Below are 16,145 nucleotides of genomic sequence, written 5' to 3'. Positions count from 1 at the left end.
CGGGGGCGCGACGGAAAATGTCAAGTAGGGTGACAAAGCGGCGCCTGTAACGTCGACCTATTTGAATAGCGTGCCCGGTTGACATAATGACCCAACGACATAAAGGCAGCTTATTAGCCGCTGTATCGTAAAGTATATGATCTTGATCCGTTACGGTTAACAGTTCTCGGAATCGCGGTGCGAGGATAACGAATGAAACACGCGGGATTTTTCTCGGACGCGATAAAAAATGCGAAACATCGCGTCGGTTTCGCCAGAATGGAAAAACGGAAAGAGCGAAAGAAAGCGACCAGATCCGCTCCGAAAATAAATCTTCGCCCAGACAACACGTTCCCCGTTTATGCGAGGCCGCCACGAGAGCCGCGCCTCTCTTTTTTCCCGCCTGTAAATTTCGCCGGACGTCTGCGCGATTTGAGTTCTTTCTTTCTTCCAAAGAGAGATGCATTTTCACCATGTAAATTTTTAACTACATGATACGTCGTGTATTTGATGTGATTTTTAGTTTACGTAGATTCTGCATTTTTTTATGTAGATTCAGCAATCATTAATCGGGATGTAAATATGACGCATATAATTGTCTTTGAAATTTTTAAGAGAAAAACAGATGCCACAATTAAAAAAACTTTGTCACCATTTTTTAAATAATTTTTTTATAGTTTTTTAATATTTAGTTCTTTTATTATTTGATTAATTTTTATTTATATTATTTATTATGTTTATTTTTGTTATTTGATTCGATTGATAATACATCGATTTATTTCGAGACTAATCGACGCACACAACGAATATCTTCTTATCGACGAAACCTTATTAATCAGAACAGTCAGAACTGTCAGTTCGCCTTGAACTCGTTTGCGCTCTGTCTACGAGTATCGTATTCCCTGGCCCCTTTTAAACACACGTTCCAAGTCGGCAGACTTCCGGCGCAGGAAATGTGCTATCTCTTTTCAGTATTGAAACGCATCTTTAATTTCCTTTAATTCTTCTTTAAATCGCGAATGTAATGGAATTATTTCTCGCGCTCATGTGTTTTGTAATTTTATTGTGCGACTCAATCGGCTCACGGAATACGAATAATTTTCCGGAAGTGCTGAAATAGATCTCATGCAAACGCGCTGTGAAAAGAAAAAGTAATACAATGTGATGACCTGAAAATTCTTTCCTTTATATTATTTTTATATTATATTATTTTATACCTTTATATTATATTATTTTTCTTTTGGCTGATTTATACAATCTTAAATGTGTGGTGAAACGATGTGACCTGTGTACATATTTATTTTGATTCATACGATACATACGTGCGTATCCATCTGTGAACGATCGATACGAGATCTCGGGAAGCAATAAAAGCAAACCGTCGTCAACTGTGGCATATGACGTAGTCGTTCGACCTAGATCTTTTTCTCGAGCGCCGCTAGATGCACCTGCAACCTGTCGCTGCTTACCTACCTACGCTCTCAGGCGTATTGGCGAAGCACGGCAGTCGCAGGTATGCCAGCGCAGTACGGTCCACCGATTATAGGTTACGATTAAGCTCGCGACTATACATTGCCCACACATTATCGCGATTGCTCTGCGTAATTCTGCGGCGGAAGGCGAGTAGGCGAAGGTGCGACACATGATACGACGGCTTGTCGCGCCGAGTTGTGCGGCTGATGCGTCTGTATCGATTCCCCGAAGCGCGGATATGTGTGAATGCTTACGTCTCATACGTGCGTGCGTGTGCATCGTATGATCGACTTTTCATTCATGCCTCGTAGTAGGACACGTGTGTGGATATATATATATATATATGTACTATAGAATCACGTGCGAGCGAAGTTCTCTGATAATTTCGGTAACTATTTATAATATGATGTAAGAATGTTGTCTTTAATTGTTGCGATAAGACGCGATAACGACGATGTACGACGATGACGGATATTTGGATATCGTGTATATTGAGTAGCGGGATATGTTGCTTAACATCTTGAAACATCTGGTATAAATTTCGCCATTTTGCGGCTTATCTTAACATATAACATTTCCTCTTCCTTTCCTGAAATCGAGAATGACATTGATTTTTATGACAGACCTTGATATGATAATATTACATTTTATCTCTCTTTTATATAGTAAATTTTATTTCAAATATATTTAAAAGTAGTGTTTTTAAATTCAAATTAAATCCAAACCCATTTGAAAGATAAAGAATAAAATTTTATTAGCTCGTACTCTTGAGGCTTAATTCGCAAAGGATTTATAGTCCAAAAGGATTTATCGACGAGAGCAAATATGCTTAATCTTGTGCAATGTGTCAACTTATAATAAATTACGGCAAATGAACACGCGTTGGCAAATTAATGACACGACCGATCCATTTTGAGGGGGGTGCATAAATTGGACGCCACGGACGATCTCCCCTCGAGCGGTTGACACTACATTCCTCGTTGCATGGAAGATAGAACTGTCCCCCGTATGGCGATTGCGGTGATGATTAAGTGTTCATGCACGCGACAAAAAATGAACATCCGTGGAGAAGATAGCGTGCTTATCGTGGCGGATGAGCGGCGGCTCCAGTCGCTTTTCGTGCCTCGTTCGGAGTGGTCGATGAGCGTCCGGCTGAAAGTTGACGTTCGTGTTTTTCAGACGCGGCGCATTGACTAATTGAAATACACAGTAATGATTAATTGTGTGATTAGCGTAGGAGTGTAAACGAAGTGTTTTACAATAATTAATAGCGTGTCAAAGAGAGAGATGTGTTGCATTCCGTGTGAACTTGAGGAGGTGATTATGGCAGGATTCGTTTCGGGATAGTTGTCTGACATAGTTACAAAGGATCCCTTAATAGGTGCTGAATCTTTCGATATCGCGTCATCGATCATAAATGATTTTTTTTTTTGGAAGTCTTTGGAAGAGAAGAGCCCTTTGACGTCGTCCTATCGATTACTTAACAGTTTTCGGTAGCGTGAGAGTCTTTAGTGTTCCGTCTCTAATAGTGTTTCAGTGAATACGTATATAGCTTCTCGGAAGGCGAGAATGGAAACGATAATTTAACAAGAGCGGACACACGCGGATAATAACGAAGTTTCGAAACGATAATTGTTCAGCAACTTAGGTAATCACAATTCAAATCGCGATTCGTTCGATACGATTTCTATGCGGAAACATCTGCATGTTATCTTCTCCCGTTATCTGTCTCGGCGTCGATTTCTCAAACACGAGTCTGTTTCTGTTGGTTTTATGTACTCCGGCAATTTCGTGGAAAATATTTTTTCAATCTTTCTTACTATCTGCGGGTTATCACAGCTGCAAACCGTACATTATCGCCGGAAAAAATATTTTTGCTATCTCTTGCCTCGTGGCGACTTATCGCACATTTTGGCAGTTTCTTCTCTGTGAAAAAAAAAAAGGATATTTGCCATTCGTTCGTCACTCTGCGCATACTGTGCAAATTTCTTCCTCGCTTTCGGTCGGAACACGACGATGCTATTTTTATCTTTCTCCATAGGCAACCGGGCAATGTGTTTTTCGTTGACGAATTCTGTTGGCGTTTTCACGAATCTTTCTTGCACGCCCGGTTTTTAGGACTACTGGATGACGCCAATGGTGTCGGGAGAGCGCAGGAAGAACCGAAAATAAAGTAGACAGGCCGTGCCGCGCTGTATGAATACGGCGTTGCTGCTCGTTCGTGGAGGTCCCAGCGAGAAATTTTTAGCTCGGTACATCCGTGTGCGTACAGCCGCCGTAATGTAGACTTCTCGTAGCGCACAACTTGGAGAGACAGTTTATGCGCGTCAACGCGTTTCTTCTCAGCCCATGCTGTAATTTACATCTTATTCAACGTTTAGCTTTATGTATACGCGATATTGTCAAATTATGGTTTCAAAATTTGTCACGAATGTATTACGCATAATTTTAAATTGCATGTAACTTTTATAACATTCTTATAAAACGATTGGGTAGTAGTATATAAAAAATATTATCGGTTTTAAATTGGTCAATGAATAATCTTACATTTAATGTTTTGTCATCAATAAGATCAATAAGATTGTTCTATTTTTCTCATTTAGTAGCATTTAAAAATAATTATACACTATATTACACGTAGAAATTTAAGATTTTACAATTCAAAATAATTTTATTACACCTCAAATATTTTAATAAAGTTTTTGTAAATTATAATTTAATTATTTTTTGAGATTTAATATTTTAAAGCTATTAATAATAATAAATTAATTTCTTGGATAATAAAAATGCATTTTGATGCACTTTTCTGAGTATTATCTTAAGTAGGAGAAGTACTTGTAATAAACCAAAAAATAACTTTAAAGTGGTCTTTTAAGGGACCTCCTGTTGTTTTGTTAGGGATTTGTCTCAGATTCTAGACTAACATAAGTTTTACATTTTTTAAAATTCTTTCGAGGAAGAAACAGTGTCACTTTCTACATTAACACATGTGCGACATTTGAAGTTTCTCCTCAAGGCAATTAGGATTTTTTTTTTTTTTTTTAACATCTGACGCAAAATCAATTTTACTGTAAAATAATATTTTAATTAAATGAGATCAACATCTTGAAAATCAAGAATAATAAAAACTCTCATTATTCACTAATTTAATTTGAGGTTTTTTATAAATAATAAAAAATATTGTCTAGAAAAAGATCAATTCTTTATTATACATTGAATAATTTATATGTTTTGTATACATTAAATGTAATTTTATTCATTTATTAATTAATTATTGTACTTCCCAATTTTTTATAATAGCAATATCTATTTCAATTTATCAAACTAAATTGTTTATACGTTTATTTACATAAGTTATTTTGTGTCAAGTTCTAATTCCTTCAATATCACGCTAGATTTTGTGTGGCGGTGGAAAAATATACATCGTGACATATGATAACACTTTCTACGTTCCTGAGTTCACATAGTCACGTGACCAGCTGCTCGGTCTTTGGCCCTCTTCAAGAATTGTGAGCGATTCAGTTCTCCGCGCGAGTTACGGACATGTGCAGCATGCACGCGTGTAGAATCTCGAACGTGCTCTAAATAAGATAGTTATGTTAATTTTATGGAAGCCGACGCTGTTGACGTCAACCTTGAGATTGCAAAGTTTACGAGGTCCTCGCTACACGAACCGATAGAATCGCTGCAATTAGATGAAAGCATTAAGTTAATTATGAATGCACCATAACACGCACTGTTCGTTCGCCATAATTTACCAGCTAAGTTCGTACGAGATATTCTTTATTGTTTACAGCACAGTATTTTTTTCTTTGCTCTACGTGACTCAAAGTCTCTTAGAAGTGTCTTATCAGTGAAAACGTGCTTTATTAAAAACAAAACATTGCACAAAGTTGAATCTACCATATGATTGATCATGTGGCTGATATACTGAAATGTGATATCTGTCATTCGATTCATGAGTGACAATGAAGAAACAACGTGGAAGTAGTGTAAAATCGAGCGTTTTGTAATTAAACGATTAAATTATCGACGATGTTGAAACACACGAGTAGGACTGGACGACCTCGGGTCGTCGTAAGAAGACGGAAAGGACGCTCGTTGTCCAGAAGCTGGCCTGGTACACCCAGAACTTTATCGATTGTGTCATCCGAGGTAAAAAAGAAGTCCATTGTATTTAAAAATCTACGCATTAAATCGAGTAAATTGTGCAATACAAATTTATCATTCTTTTTATTAACTTCGGCTTTGACATTTAAAAACAAAGATATCTGTGCGTGAAATTTCACCAATCACTAGTAAAAAACACTTCAATTTTGATGAAAAATATCCAACAAAATTTATGAGTTATAACCCTGGAATTAAACATTAATTAAATCTTATATTATTATAGAATTTTTGTCTTTATTAATGATTTTCATTAATTATTGGTCTTATTTTTGTTTCGGTGCTGTGTTGCGGAAATTGTCACTTTAATTTTATACAAAATTCTGATTATCGATCTCGATAGCGTATCCTTTTAGTTGATTATCTTGTGATCATATCTAGCGATTATCAAAAGGGGTCATTGATACTCGAGAATGTAAAGAATGAAGAGATAAACTTGCATTTTTTTATGATCGTTTTATCTCATCCGATGTACACGCGTATGTGGATGCATACCGCCCACGCACACGGGTCGGAAGTCCCACGCAGAGATTGGGCGCACAATATAGGAGAATGGCGAATGGCATGAATGGGAGCGTACAATTGAGAGAGTAATTTTTGTTTGAGAGATCGCAGTTAACTGCTCGTGAAGATAATTAATAATCATAAAAGCTAATAATATTTTTGCATCCAAAAACATTACTTTTTACTCTATTCTATCGTATTTAAGTAATTATTAAAAAATAATTTTATATTATTTGTGTTGCGCTAACAATTTTTACGAACAGTTTATCAATTCATATCTTTATGTGTTAGTTTATTTTGGATAATGGTTTAATTTTTGTGGAATTACCAAACGTTACGAGATAAGATATCGGCTTAACTCAGGAACCGGATATGGTTAAGAGAAAGCATATACATTCTGATATAAAAGTCGTATTTTTTCTGATAAAGCATGCCCTGGATGTAGAATTTTAAAAGTATCGTTAAACATTTTTGCCTGAATAATTCGCTATTGGGTTGTATTCATACTTAATGTGAGAAATACTTAATTCAACCGTTATGTCAAGAATTATGCACATTCTGCATCGTCTGTTTATACGTTGCATCACGATCGTGTTTTGCCTTCGATTGCTGATTCTGAAATGTCACGCATGTTTTTATTAAACACGATTAAGTAAGGAGAAAGTGTAATTGTACAACATGTTATTTTGTTATAGCTACAAAAAGAATGATAAAATTTTGTCACTGATATCTCAAAATTGAAAATGACAATTGACATTATTAAATAATATAATTTTTTATGAAATATAATGTAAGAAGTTTAATTAAAATAATTTGATGTTGAAATAAAATTATTAGAATTAATTAAGAATTATAGAGAATTACGAAGAATTATAAGAATTAGTCACTAGAATTAAACAGAATTAAACAGAATATCGAAGTAAATTTAGAATTAGTTTCCAATTCTGTTTTAATGACTGCGTGGATAGAATACCGATTGTTTGAAAAATCTGCAAGTAACGCTTTGTCATTTCTTCTACGCCACGATGAACAGCCAAACTCCTTTTTGTGTCGCGGTAACATATGCGACCGCGCAAAATACCAAATCGGAACGTCGTGCTGCACGATCGATCGCCGATAGAAACTGAACTTTCATCCCGAAATTGGCTAAACATTCATTCTAACAATCGCATCACGAGGGAGCGGTTCCATGAATGGGACGTATAACTGGCGTATCAACCGGAAGTCCGGCCTACGAGTTCCGGCCTGAAGCGCACTCGTCTCATTGTCTCTTTCATCCTTTTTTTTCGTCACTGTTCAGCAACGAATGCCGATGTATGTCAGCCGAAAAAGAGGCACAATCGTAGCGAGAGCATAGAGTTGATGTACCTGACATTGTTATTCAAAACTTGAGATAACGACTTTTTAATAGCGTTATAATATAAAATTAATGATTCTCTAATTAAGAAACATGCGGAGTTTATTATCATGAAAACAATAATTAATATTTCCCTCTCTTGAGAAATTCGATAAATATATTAATGAAAACGTTGAGGTATGCGATTTTAAACGATTTTTCAATTAAAATCGTTTTATTTACACGTGCGTTTTGAATTATCTCCATCAAATTTGCTTCGCTTTACTTTGTGAATAATATATTTACCTCAGAGCATATATATTATCATGGTATTCAACTTGTATTGGGAACCTTGTTAGCGAAATTGGTTCTACATTGCGCACTTAATTCCACTTTCAAATTTATAGCGGCTACCATCTGCTGTGTATCTTCGTCATACATTAATTCATACATATCGTCTTCTGAAATTTTGAATGACCTAATATTACTTATGGTATAATTTTACAATTAATCAATATCTACTTTTTATTCTTGATCACATTATCAATAAAAAATTAGGATATTAAACTTCGATTAAATATCACCATCTGGTGATCTTTTTCTGTCTTTTTTTGGAAACGTAATTATGTTAGGAAAGTCGGATAAGATAGTTAATATTGAATCATTTAGATATTCGACGTGTCTGAACATTTCTACGTTGATTATTGTATACGGGTTGAATAACTGGATGAAAAATAGCGCGTTACAATTTATATTAAGAGTAAATTTTACGCAGTAAGACGCCTGATCATATCTCCTTTTACGGACCCTTATTGCTCGTTGATAATCTAATCTGACGTGGCGTCACCTGCGTATGCGCTAGGGTGCTGCAGTTGCGTTATGTACTTCTTCGTTCTATACGATGTCCTAAATTGTCTTTAACAAATAACATTGTATATGCAAAAATAATAAGATTTAGCTTATCGATGAGCTAAACTTGAATTCTGTGAGATAAATAAATAATGAATACTTAAGATAACAGATAGTGTCGTTTCTAAATGTCGTCTGTATTTATAAGATGGAACAGTTTTAACGAAAATAAAGCGATCTTAATCGATTTTGATTTGCTAACTAAAAATAAAATGGTATTGATATAATAACGTCTTAGGTAAAAATAAATAACTAAATCTTATTTTTTAATTGCGGTGTTCTTTGATGTAATAAAGATGTTTAATACTCCAAAGATTAAAAAGTTGTGTGTATATATATATATAAATAAATTGCAATGAAACTTTTGCTAATAAAGATCGGACTTTAAACTGATAAAGTCGACAGATAAAAGTACTAACGATAGCTCTGGAATATCCCGTATATATGACATTTATCTGTCTCAATTATATGGATGAGTTAGCGTAGACTCAACTATATCAAGCTTGAAAATTGAAATCAATATCATTTTTCGAGATGATCGTTGAAACATTTTATTACGAACACGCGCATAATCGTTCTCTGGCCAAGATCAATAAATTGTACGCCCTATATGTATATAATACATTATTTATAGTTCACTTATCGGCTTGTTATAAACTTTGTGTCTTTTACAGATCGATTACCCGGAAGTTCATGGCGGAGTAAGGATGCATCGACCACCGCACCCCCACCCCATAACCGACCATCGTCAGGTCAACCTGGTCTTCGATGACACGGTAATTATCTCTTCATTTTTTTACTTCTTTATGTAACTATGGTTGTTTATGTAATATTTTTTCCTATCCATCAGAGTAAAAATGTCACTTCGAGTTCGAAAACATCTTCTTCGATAGAAGAGAAAATTATTTTCTCTCGTGCACTTTTTAGTTGCAATTATTTTTTATATTCTTCGATCTCTTTTAAAAACACGAGGATACTGAATTTCTATAGAAATCTAGACTTTGATGAATTATAATGAACATTTGCAGTCTTTCTGCAACGGGAAAAGATCTTTTTATCTTGTATGATACTCTACAATTATCTTCTCATCAAAATTGATAGCGGTGCCAGGTGGCACATAAAAGCTCCAACGATATCAATTGACGTATATATACAATCGTTCCGATAATCGGAATTACATTAGTTCGACGTCGATAAGGGCAGAGTACACGATCGTTCTTCCGCTGGGCAAGAAGCTGAATGGACGAAGCAATTTGGAAAGTAGTGTATCGCGCGAGACAAAAGGAAAAGTGAGACACGCGGGTAGAACGACATAACGGGTCGTATAAATCATCCGTCGGGTCGGCCAGTGGCCTTTGAACGGTTACTATCCGTCGCTGGATGGATGCTTTGAGCGGTCCAGCAGCAGCGATGCTCTCTCCTGTGCGTCTATCTTCATCTACCCGTCTCTTCTTCTCTGTCTCTCCCCTTCTCGTTCTCTCCTTTTCGTTCCCGTGCGACTCGATCGACCGTCCGTCGACTCCTTAAGCGCATTTCACACTATTATTCGACAATAACTTTCTGAATAAAGAAGTCTCTTAGGATCAATTTAGATGTCATTATCGGCGTCAATTTACGTCACCGCTTGCTTATTGTTCCGCATGGCGATTAACTAATCGCGAGGGTTGATAAATATTAATCGCAGGCGCACTGGCGTGCTCTTTCTCGACCAGTTTCTCGAGCGTGTTTTGCAATCTTCTTATGACGTTACATCGGCTGGCTGTTCCTGCTGACATTCGCGTGGGTATACACGCAGTATTACGTATCGGATGTTATCGTATTTTTAATCCTAGTTATTTTTACTATGTCTCACCTTGATTGTAATGAATTGAGCACATCTACATCTTGAGCATTTATCACGATTTTCAACGTAAATTTAATTAAATATTTTTTTTTATTAAATATAATTTGAATATTAAATATTTTTATACTTTCCTTCTCACTTCTTGAACGTTCTAGTTCTTAACTATTGGCGATTTTAATTTCAAAATATTTAATTGTAATCTTAAAATTTGTAATATGTGATATCAAGTAATTCTATTATTTTATTAGAATAAAGATAGTGTTTAACGAATTAATGGTGAATAAATATAACGTGACATTTGTATATTATTTTGAAAAATCCAAGCATGAGGGATCTTGCACATTAACAGCTATTATCTCTCATCCCGTTGCAGTTTCACGTAAAGTAAATTCATAATTATTCATAATCGCACTCATCATCAAATCTCTTCCAAATCCCATCAAGTAACTGTCTCCCACGAATCAACCGGTTACCGTTATTTAAAGTTCCGTTCCCAGCAATATGCAAATTGCATTCAACCCTTTTCTCTCAACACAGCTATGACCGATTATAAGCATTATTGAACTAATTACACAGATAATTATCATATATTTTTCATTATTGTTAACCATTGTTTGCAGTAGTTCTATTTGTGCGCTGAAGACTATGATGAAATCAATTTTAACAATGATGTTATGTATTATATTAATCAGTTAAGACGCAAGCTTTTATCTTTGTGTAACGGTTTGTTCATGAATATTGAGGTTTTGAGGATAAAAATATGAATCGCATATATTTTCCTCTATATTTATTCTAGTTCTACTATGAAATTATAATATATATTATATTTATAGAAAAAGATATGCATTTGGTCTAATGAAATAGAATTAACATCTTAACCAATATCTTTATTATATGAACCGAAACGTTAAATATCTAGCCAACATCTTTATACGAATATAAAATTTTGTTAAATTTTTCTGCATGCTTAAATTTTGATATACTGGTATATTAATTCTATTTCATATGATTCATCTTTTGAGTCTCTGATTCTTTTATGAATAAATTTCTTTATATAATATTAGAATTTATAATTTTTTTATCACACATTAAAATTTTTATTTAAATAGTATACACTAATATTATAAATTTCATACATTGAATAATTTTTTCATAATAAATTCTAATATAATTATATAAAAAAGCAAGTATATAATTTGTATTTAATTCGGTGTATACGATATAGGATCAATTTAACATTTTTTTATGTCAATCTTCCATTTCACTGTCGATTGGTCAAGAATAAGATTTAATTCTGCAGTTTTAATCACTGCAGAATTATTCATAAGTGAATTCACGAATAAATTCGAATAAAAGATTAAGAGTCCTCTTTGTATTCGCTCCAAAAAATGTAGCATCACGCGCGGAAGCTACAGGTGGCCCGGCATCTCCTCCCCACCGGTCACGGTGGTGCGCCCCCCCGTTGACACGGGCCTGAGGAGCCGCTCTCGGCGCGTTGGGTCACGTGATCACCCTGCGCTCTCGAAGAGAATGCCAGCGGTAGCACGGCGAGGGTGTCGGTGGGACGAGAGGTAGTCCCATGTCCGCTAAGCTGACGGTCGGTCGTGACGACGGCGACGACAACGGACAGACGGACATTTGGACGCTTCACAAATTTCGTGTTAAGTTGTACAAAGAGGGTCACGTCGCGACGCGTCGCGCATCGTATCCGCTTGCACACGCGGTACAGCACGCTATCAGTGAGAGAAAAAAACGGCCAGACGAGGCGTGTAGGAAAATGTGGATACACGGATTGCGTACGATTCGTCAGATCCGCTGTGATTGTCTTCGCTAAGGAAGAGGATAAACACAACGACGAGTATCGTGGATTCCACCGGCACGATGGACGCGTTCGGCGCGTACCAAGTGAGTGGCCTCTCCTCTCAGAGTTGCTCAAAATGGCCTTGGCTGTTTCTTGGACGCCCGTTTCGACGGGAAAATCATTCTGAAGAGTGCGGGGGCGTACAGCCGCCCCTCGTGATGACATGACAACAGGCGTCGTTGTGGTGTTTTGTTTGGGTGGCGGATGTATGTGTGCGCGCGTACGAGAAGCATACCCGCGCCCGATGCTATCTGCGTGCATGCGTGCGTGATGTCATGTCGCTGCGACCTAACCTAACCTAACGGCCAACCTAGAGCCTGTCCCAATCACGCCCATTCCTGGTATTTCCTATTCCGCGCGCTACTAGCGAGCGAGCGACGCCGTCGATGATGTTTTTGCTCTTCGCCTAGAGCGATGTAGGCATAGGTCGTCTTTGACGTTGATATGTAGGAATGGCGTCAGGATAATCCTCATAAATCCTCTTGGATCATTGTTGGACTAGTTTTTTTTATTGTTATTGCAGTTGTTAAATTGATAGTTCGCAGGAAGAATAAATTAGATGGAGAAAGTAATGAATTATTGCTACTATGTTACTTTCTGCTTGTGTAAATGGCAGATCATAATCTTTATAGCACAGTTTTCTCAATTTTTATTCACTTTCTTCATGTTTCTACGAATAACTTTTATCATTAATGTGAATTTATTTAGTATCTTAGAGAAATGTAGATTTTATTTAATTTTAGAGACTACAATTATAGATCTTATGACAAATCCTCTAATTGAGAATTGTAGCTTATATAACAATTCTTTAAATTAATATTTTTTATTTTATAACTGATATAAATATATATTATATTTATAGTATAGGAAAATATACAAATATATATTTATCAAAACTTTTAAAAGTTACAAAATTTTTTTAGTTTGTATGAATAAAAGTTATTTATAGATTATCATAAACTGTAGTAAAAATTTGCATAAGTAAATCTTATAGAAAATTGTAAAGTAGCACTAAATAATATGTACTGATAAAATATTTATCTTTGCAGTTCTCACAAGGCCTGACAGGCCGGCCAGAGCTGTATCAGAAATCAAACAGAAGCAGCCATTCAAGTGACACAAGTTCAGCATATAGTGGATCTGACACCATGACGTCTGTACAGAGTTCATTAGACGCGGATCCTGACGAGGTGGATCTCTCAGGTCTTGTGGAGTCCATCGTTGACAGTGATGAGGAAGAGGATCTTGCAGAAAGCATGGATGTAAATATTATAGTTTACCTACTTGTTCTCTAGAGACACATTATGTGTATTCTAATTTTCATTATCATGACGTTTCAGAGTTTAACAGTGCGCGATCCTGTACGAGAATGTTTAGAGAAGGACCCTGTGGAGAGAACGGAGGATGACATCGAGACACTTTTAGAATTCACGCAACAATTGAAGGCTTTTACAAACATGACTCTGGCTGTTAGAAGAGCGCTATGCGCTGTGATGGTATTCGCGGTGGTCGACCGTGCCGGTATGGTGGTCCTAAATGACGGTGAAGAGCTCGACAGTTGGAGCGTGTTGATTAACGGTGCTGTCGAGATCGAGCACAGCAATGGCGAAATTGAACAACTTGGCCTTGGAGATAGCTTCGGTATCTTGCCTACTATGGAGAGGCTGTTACATCGCGGAGTTATGAGAACAAAGTTCGTAATGTTTTCTCTTTACTTTCGTATCACGCTTTGTATCTAAAGAGATACAAGAAAATTAAAATGCGGCTTTTTTTTCTGTAGGTGCGACGATTGTCAATTTGTTTGCGTCACACAAGCGGATTACTTTCGAATTCAGCATCAAGGCGAAGAGAATACCAGGAGACATGAAGAGAACGGAAGGGTGATCCTAGTGACTGAACTACGAGGGGCTTTGGATGGCGCTGCGCGAAGGGGTCACGTGGTGATTCGGGGAACGCCGGACCGTTTGATGTTACAGCTTATTGAAGAAAACAGTATTACGGATCCTACTTACGTGGAGGATTTCTTATTGACTCATCGAACGTTCATCGATAGCCCGTTGTTAGTCGCAAGTCAGTTGCTGGAGTGGTTCGATCAAGCGCAAGTGCGTGATCGCGTTGCTCGCGTTGTCCTCTTATGGGTGAATAATCATTTTACCGATTTCGAGACTGATCCGGCAATGATGGAATTTTTGGAAGCCTTTGAAACTGGACTGGAAAGAGAAAAAATGTTAGGACAACAAAGGTAAATTTTGATTTTTTAGAAGGGAGTAACTCTACAGCATTGCGTCCTGTTAATAAATATAATTATCCTACATACATTTGTATAATTGCGATTTCAGGTTATTAAATATTGCATGCGCGGCGAAAGCGAGAACGCGGAACGTAACATTAGCCAGGCCAAACAGGGACGAAGTCCTGAATTTTAGTATCTTAGGAGGATTTGAAAGAGGTTTCGGTATATTTATCTCGAAAGTTGATAAGAGATCTAAGGCTGAAGACGTTGGTTTAAAAAGGGGCGACCAGATTTTAGAAGTAAATGGCCAAAGTTTCGAGCATGTGAATCATGCGAAGGCTCTCGATATCCTGAGAGCTTCCACACATCTCAGTATAACCGTAAAATCTAACTTGCTTGGTGAGTCTAATTTGTCAGCTAACAAGCAACAACAACGTGCTCGATTTTCACCATCAATTATTTGTTTTTGCAGCTTTTAAGGAAATGCTTCAAATGCCAGATAATTCTCCAAGACCACGAGGCAGAGCAAATAAGCCCGAATTACCCAGGCTTCCGTCGGATCCACGTGCTAGGCTGTCGACGCACGTGGATCCCTTGACTCCCGTGAATCCTCTAAACCCCTTGATCGGTGGAGTACCGTTGTTAATCCCGGACAACAATGTGTCGCCATGTAAAGATGCCAAAAAAGAGCACAAGGGATTCATGACTCTTGGACCTAAGCGACGATTACAAAAAGCACTCATGAAAATGAACATACTGCCAAAGAACACGATCAAGTGAGTGAATTGAATCCAATCGCAGAGTAAATGTTAGTTATCTCTTTGTGAATCTCTTGTTGACACGAGATATATTTACAGCGACGGTGTACATGTGGATGATCCCCTTGCGCCACCGCATACACCACCGGGAACAGGGCTTACTCAAACCACCACCAATCTATATCACTCGAAGAGTAATCCTGATCTTACGTCGCTTTATTGTTACGACGATTTAAGAGCGAACGATTATCCTGAGCACGTACTCAAGGTGTACAAAGCCGATCAAACCTGCAAATATCTTCTTATTCACAAAGAAACAACGGCGCACGAGGTAAGCGGATATTTACATTGCTGTTATTAAATAATGAAAAAATATACGTGTTATTTAATGATTTAAATTAATTTTTCTTATAGGTGGTGATGCTCGCACTTCAAGAATTCGGTATTACGGAAAGTAGTTCGAACTTCTCTCTGGCGGAAGTGAGCGTCGGCGAAGGTGGAATGATCAAGCAACGTAGATTGCCAGATCAATTGCAGAATCTCGCGGAACGTATCGGATTGAGTTCTCGATACTACTTGAAAACCAACGGAATTTCCGAAACTTTAGTAGCCGACGATCAAGCTCCCGAACTTATCCGAGAGTCTCAAGTACATTTTCTGCAATTGAATGCCGTGGAAGTGGCGATACAACTGACTCTACAAGACTTCAGTATATTCAGGTATAATTCAATGATTTATAAGATTCACAGTTAAATGCATTTATTTAACAATTATGCTTAATTATAATTTATTTTGTAATTACTAATGTTACGTATTTTGTTACAGACAAATTGAGTCCACGGAATACGTGGATGATTTGTTTGAATTGAAGAGCAGGTACGGCGTGCCTATGCTCAGTCAGTTTCAAGAGCTAGTCAACAGGGAAATGTTTTGGGTTGTAACGGAAGTTTGTTCCGAACATAATCTCGTGCGGCGCAGTAAGATTATAAAGCAATTCATTAAGATAGCACGTAAGTACATTGATTCTACTTTTTCTTCCACTTATATTTTATGGTTTTTTTTTAGCAATATATTTACTTTGT

The 16,145-nt window shown here is 36.9% G+C and overlaps 1 protein-coding gene across 12 annotated transcripts in view; it reads left to right on the top strand.

The window, feature by feature from the left end:
• The window catches only part of LOC105678707 (rap guanine nucleotide exchange factor 2-like), a 111,040-nt gene that overhangs the window by 84,309 nt on the left and 10,586 nt on the right, over nucleotides 1–16,145 (top strand). For 9 of the 12 annotated variants that reach the window (XM_067349522.1, XM_067349528.1, XM_067349521.1 and 6 more), the window contains 9 exons: nucleotides 9,043–9,144; nucleotides 13,122–13,334; nucleotides 13,413–13,765; nucleotides 13,853–14,314; nucleotides 14,412–14,704; nucleotides 14,778–15,081; nucleotides 15,163–15,394; nucleotides 15,478–15,782; nucleotides 15,889–16,073. In XM_067349522.1, the coding sequence (XP_067205623.1) occupies nucleotides 9,043–9,144; nucleotides 13,122–13,334; nucleotides 13,413–13,765; nucleotides 13,853–14,314; nucleotides 14,412–14,704; nucleotides 14,778–15,081; nucleotides 15,163–15,394; nucleotides 15,478–15,782; nucleotides 15,889–16,073 (2,449 nt within the window). Of the gene's footprint in view, nucleotides 1–2,619; nucleotides 2,770–4,334; nucleotides 5,608–9,042; nucleotides 9,145–11,772; nucleotides 12,117–13,121; nucleotides 13,335–13,412; nucleotides 13,766–13,852; nucleotides 14,315–14,411; nucleotides 14,705–14,777; nucleotides 15,082–15,162; nucleotides 15,395–15,477; nucleotides 15,783–15,888; nucleotides 16,074–16,145 lie in introns of those variants that run through there. The other 3 variants (XM_067349525.1, XM_067349524.1, XM_067349532.1) reach the window with 3 other exon arrangements.

The sequence above is a fragment of the Linepithema humile genome, chromosome 2 (genome assembly GCF_040581485.1).
Source record: "Linepithema humile isolate Giens D197 chromosome 2, Lhum_UNIL_v1.0, whole genome shotgun sequence".
Classification (NCBI taxonomy): Eukaryota; Metazoa; Arthropoda; class Insecta; order Hymenoptera; family Formicidae; genus Linepithema; species Linepithema humile.
This window is presented reverse-complemented; position numbering and strand designations above follow the sequence as displayed.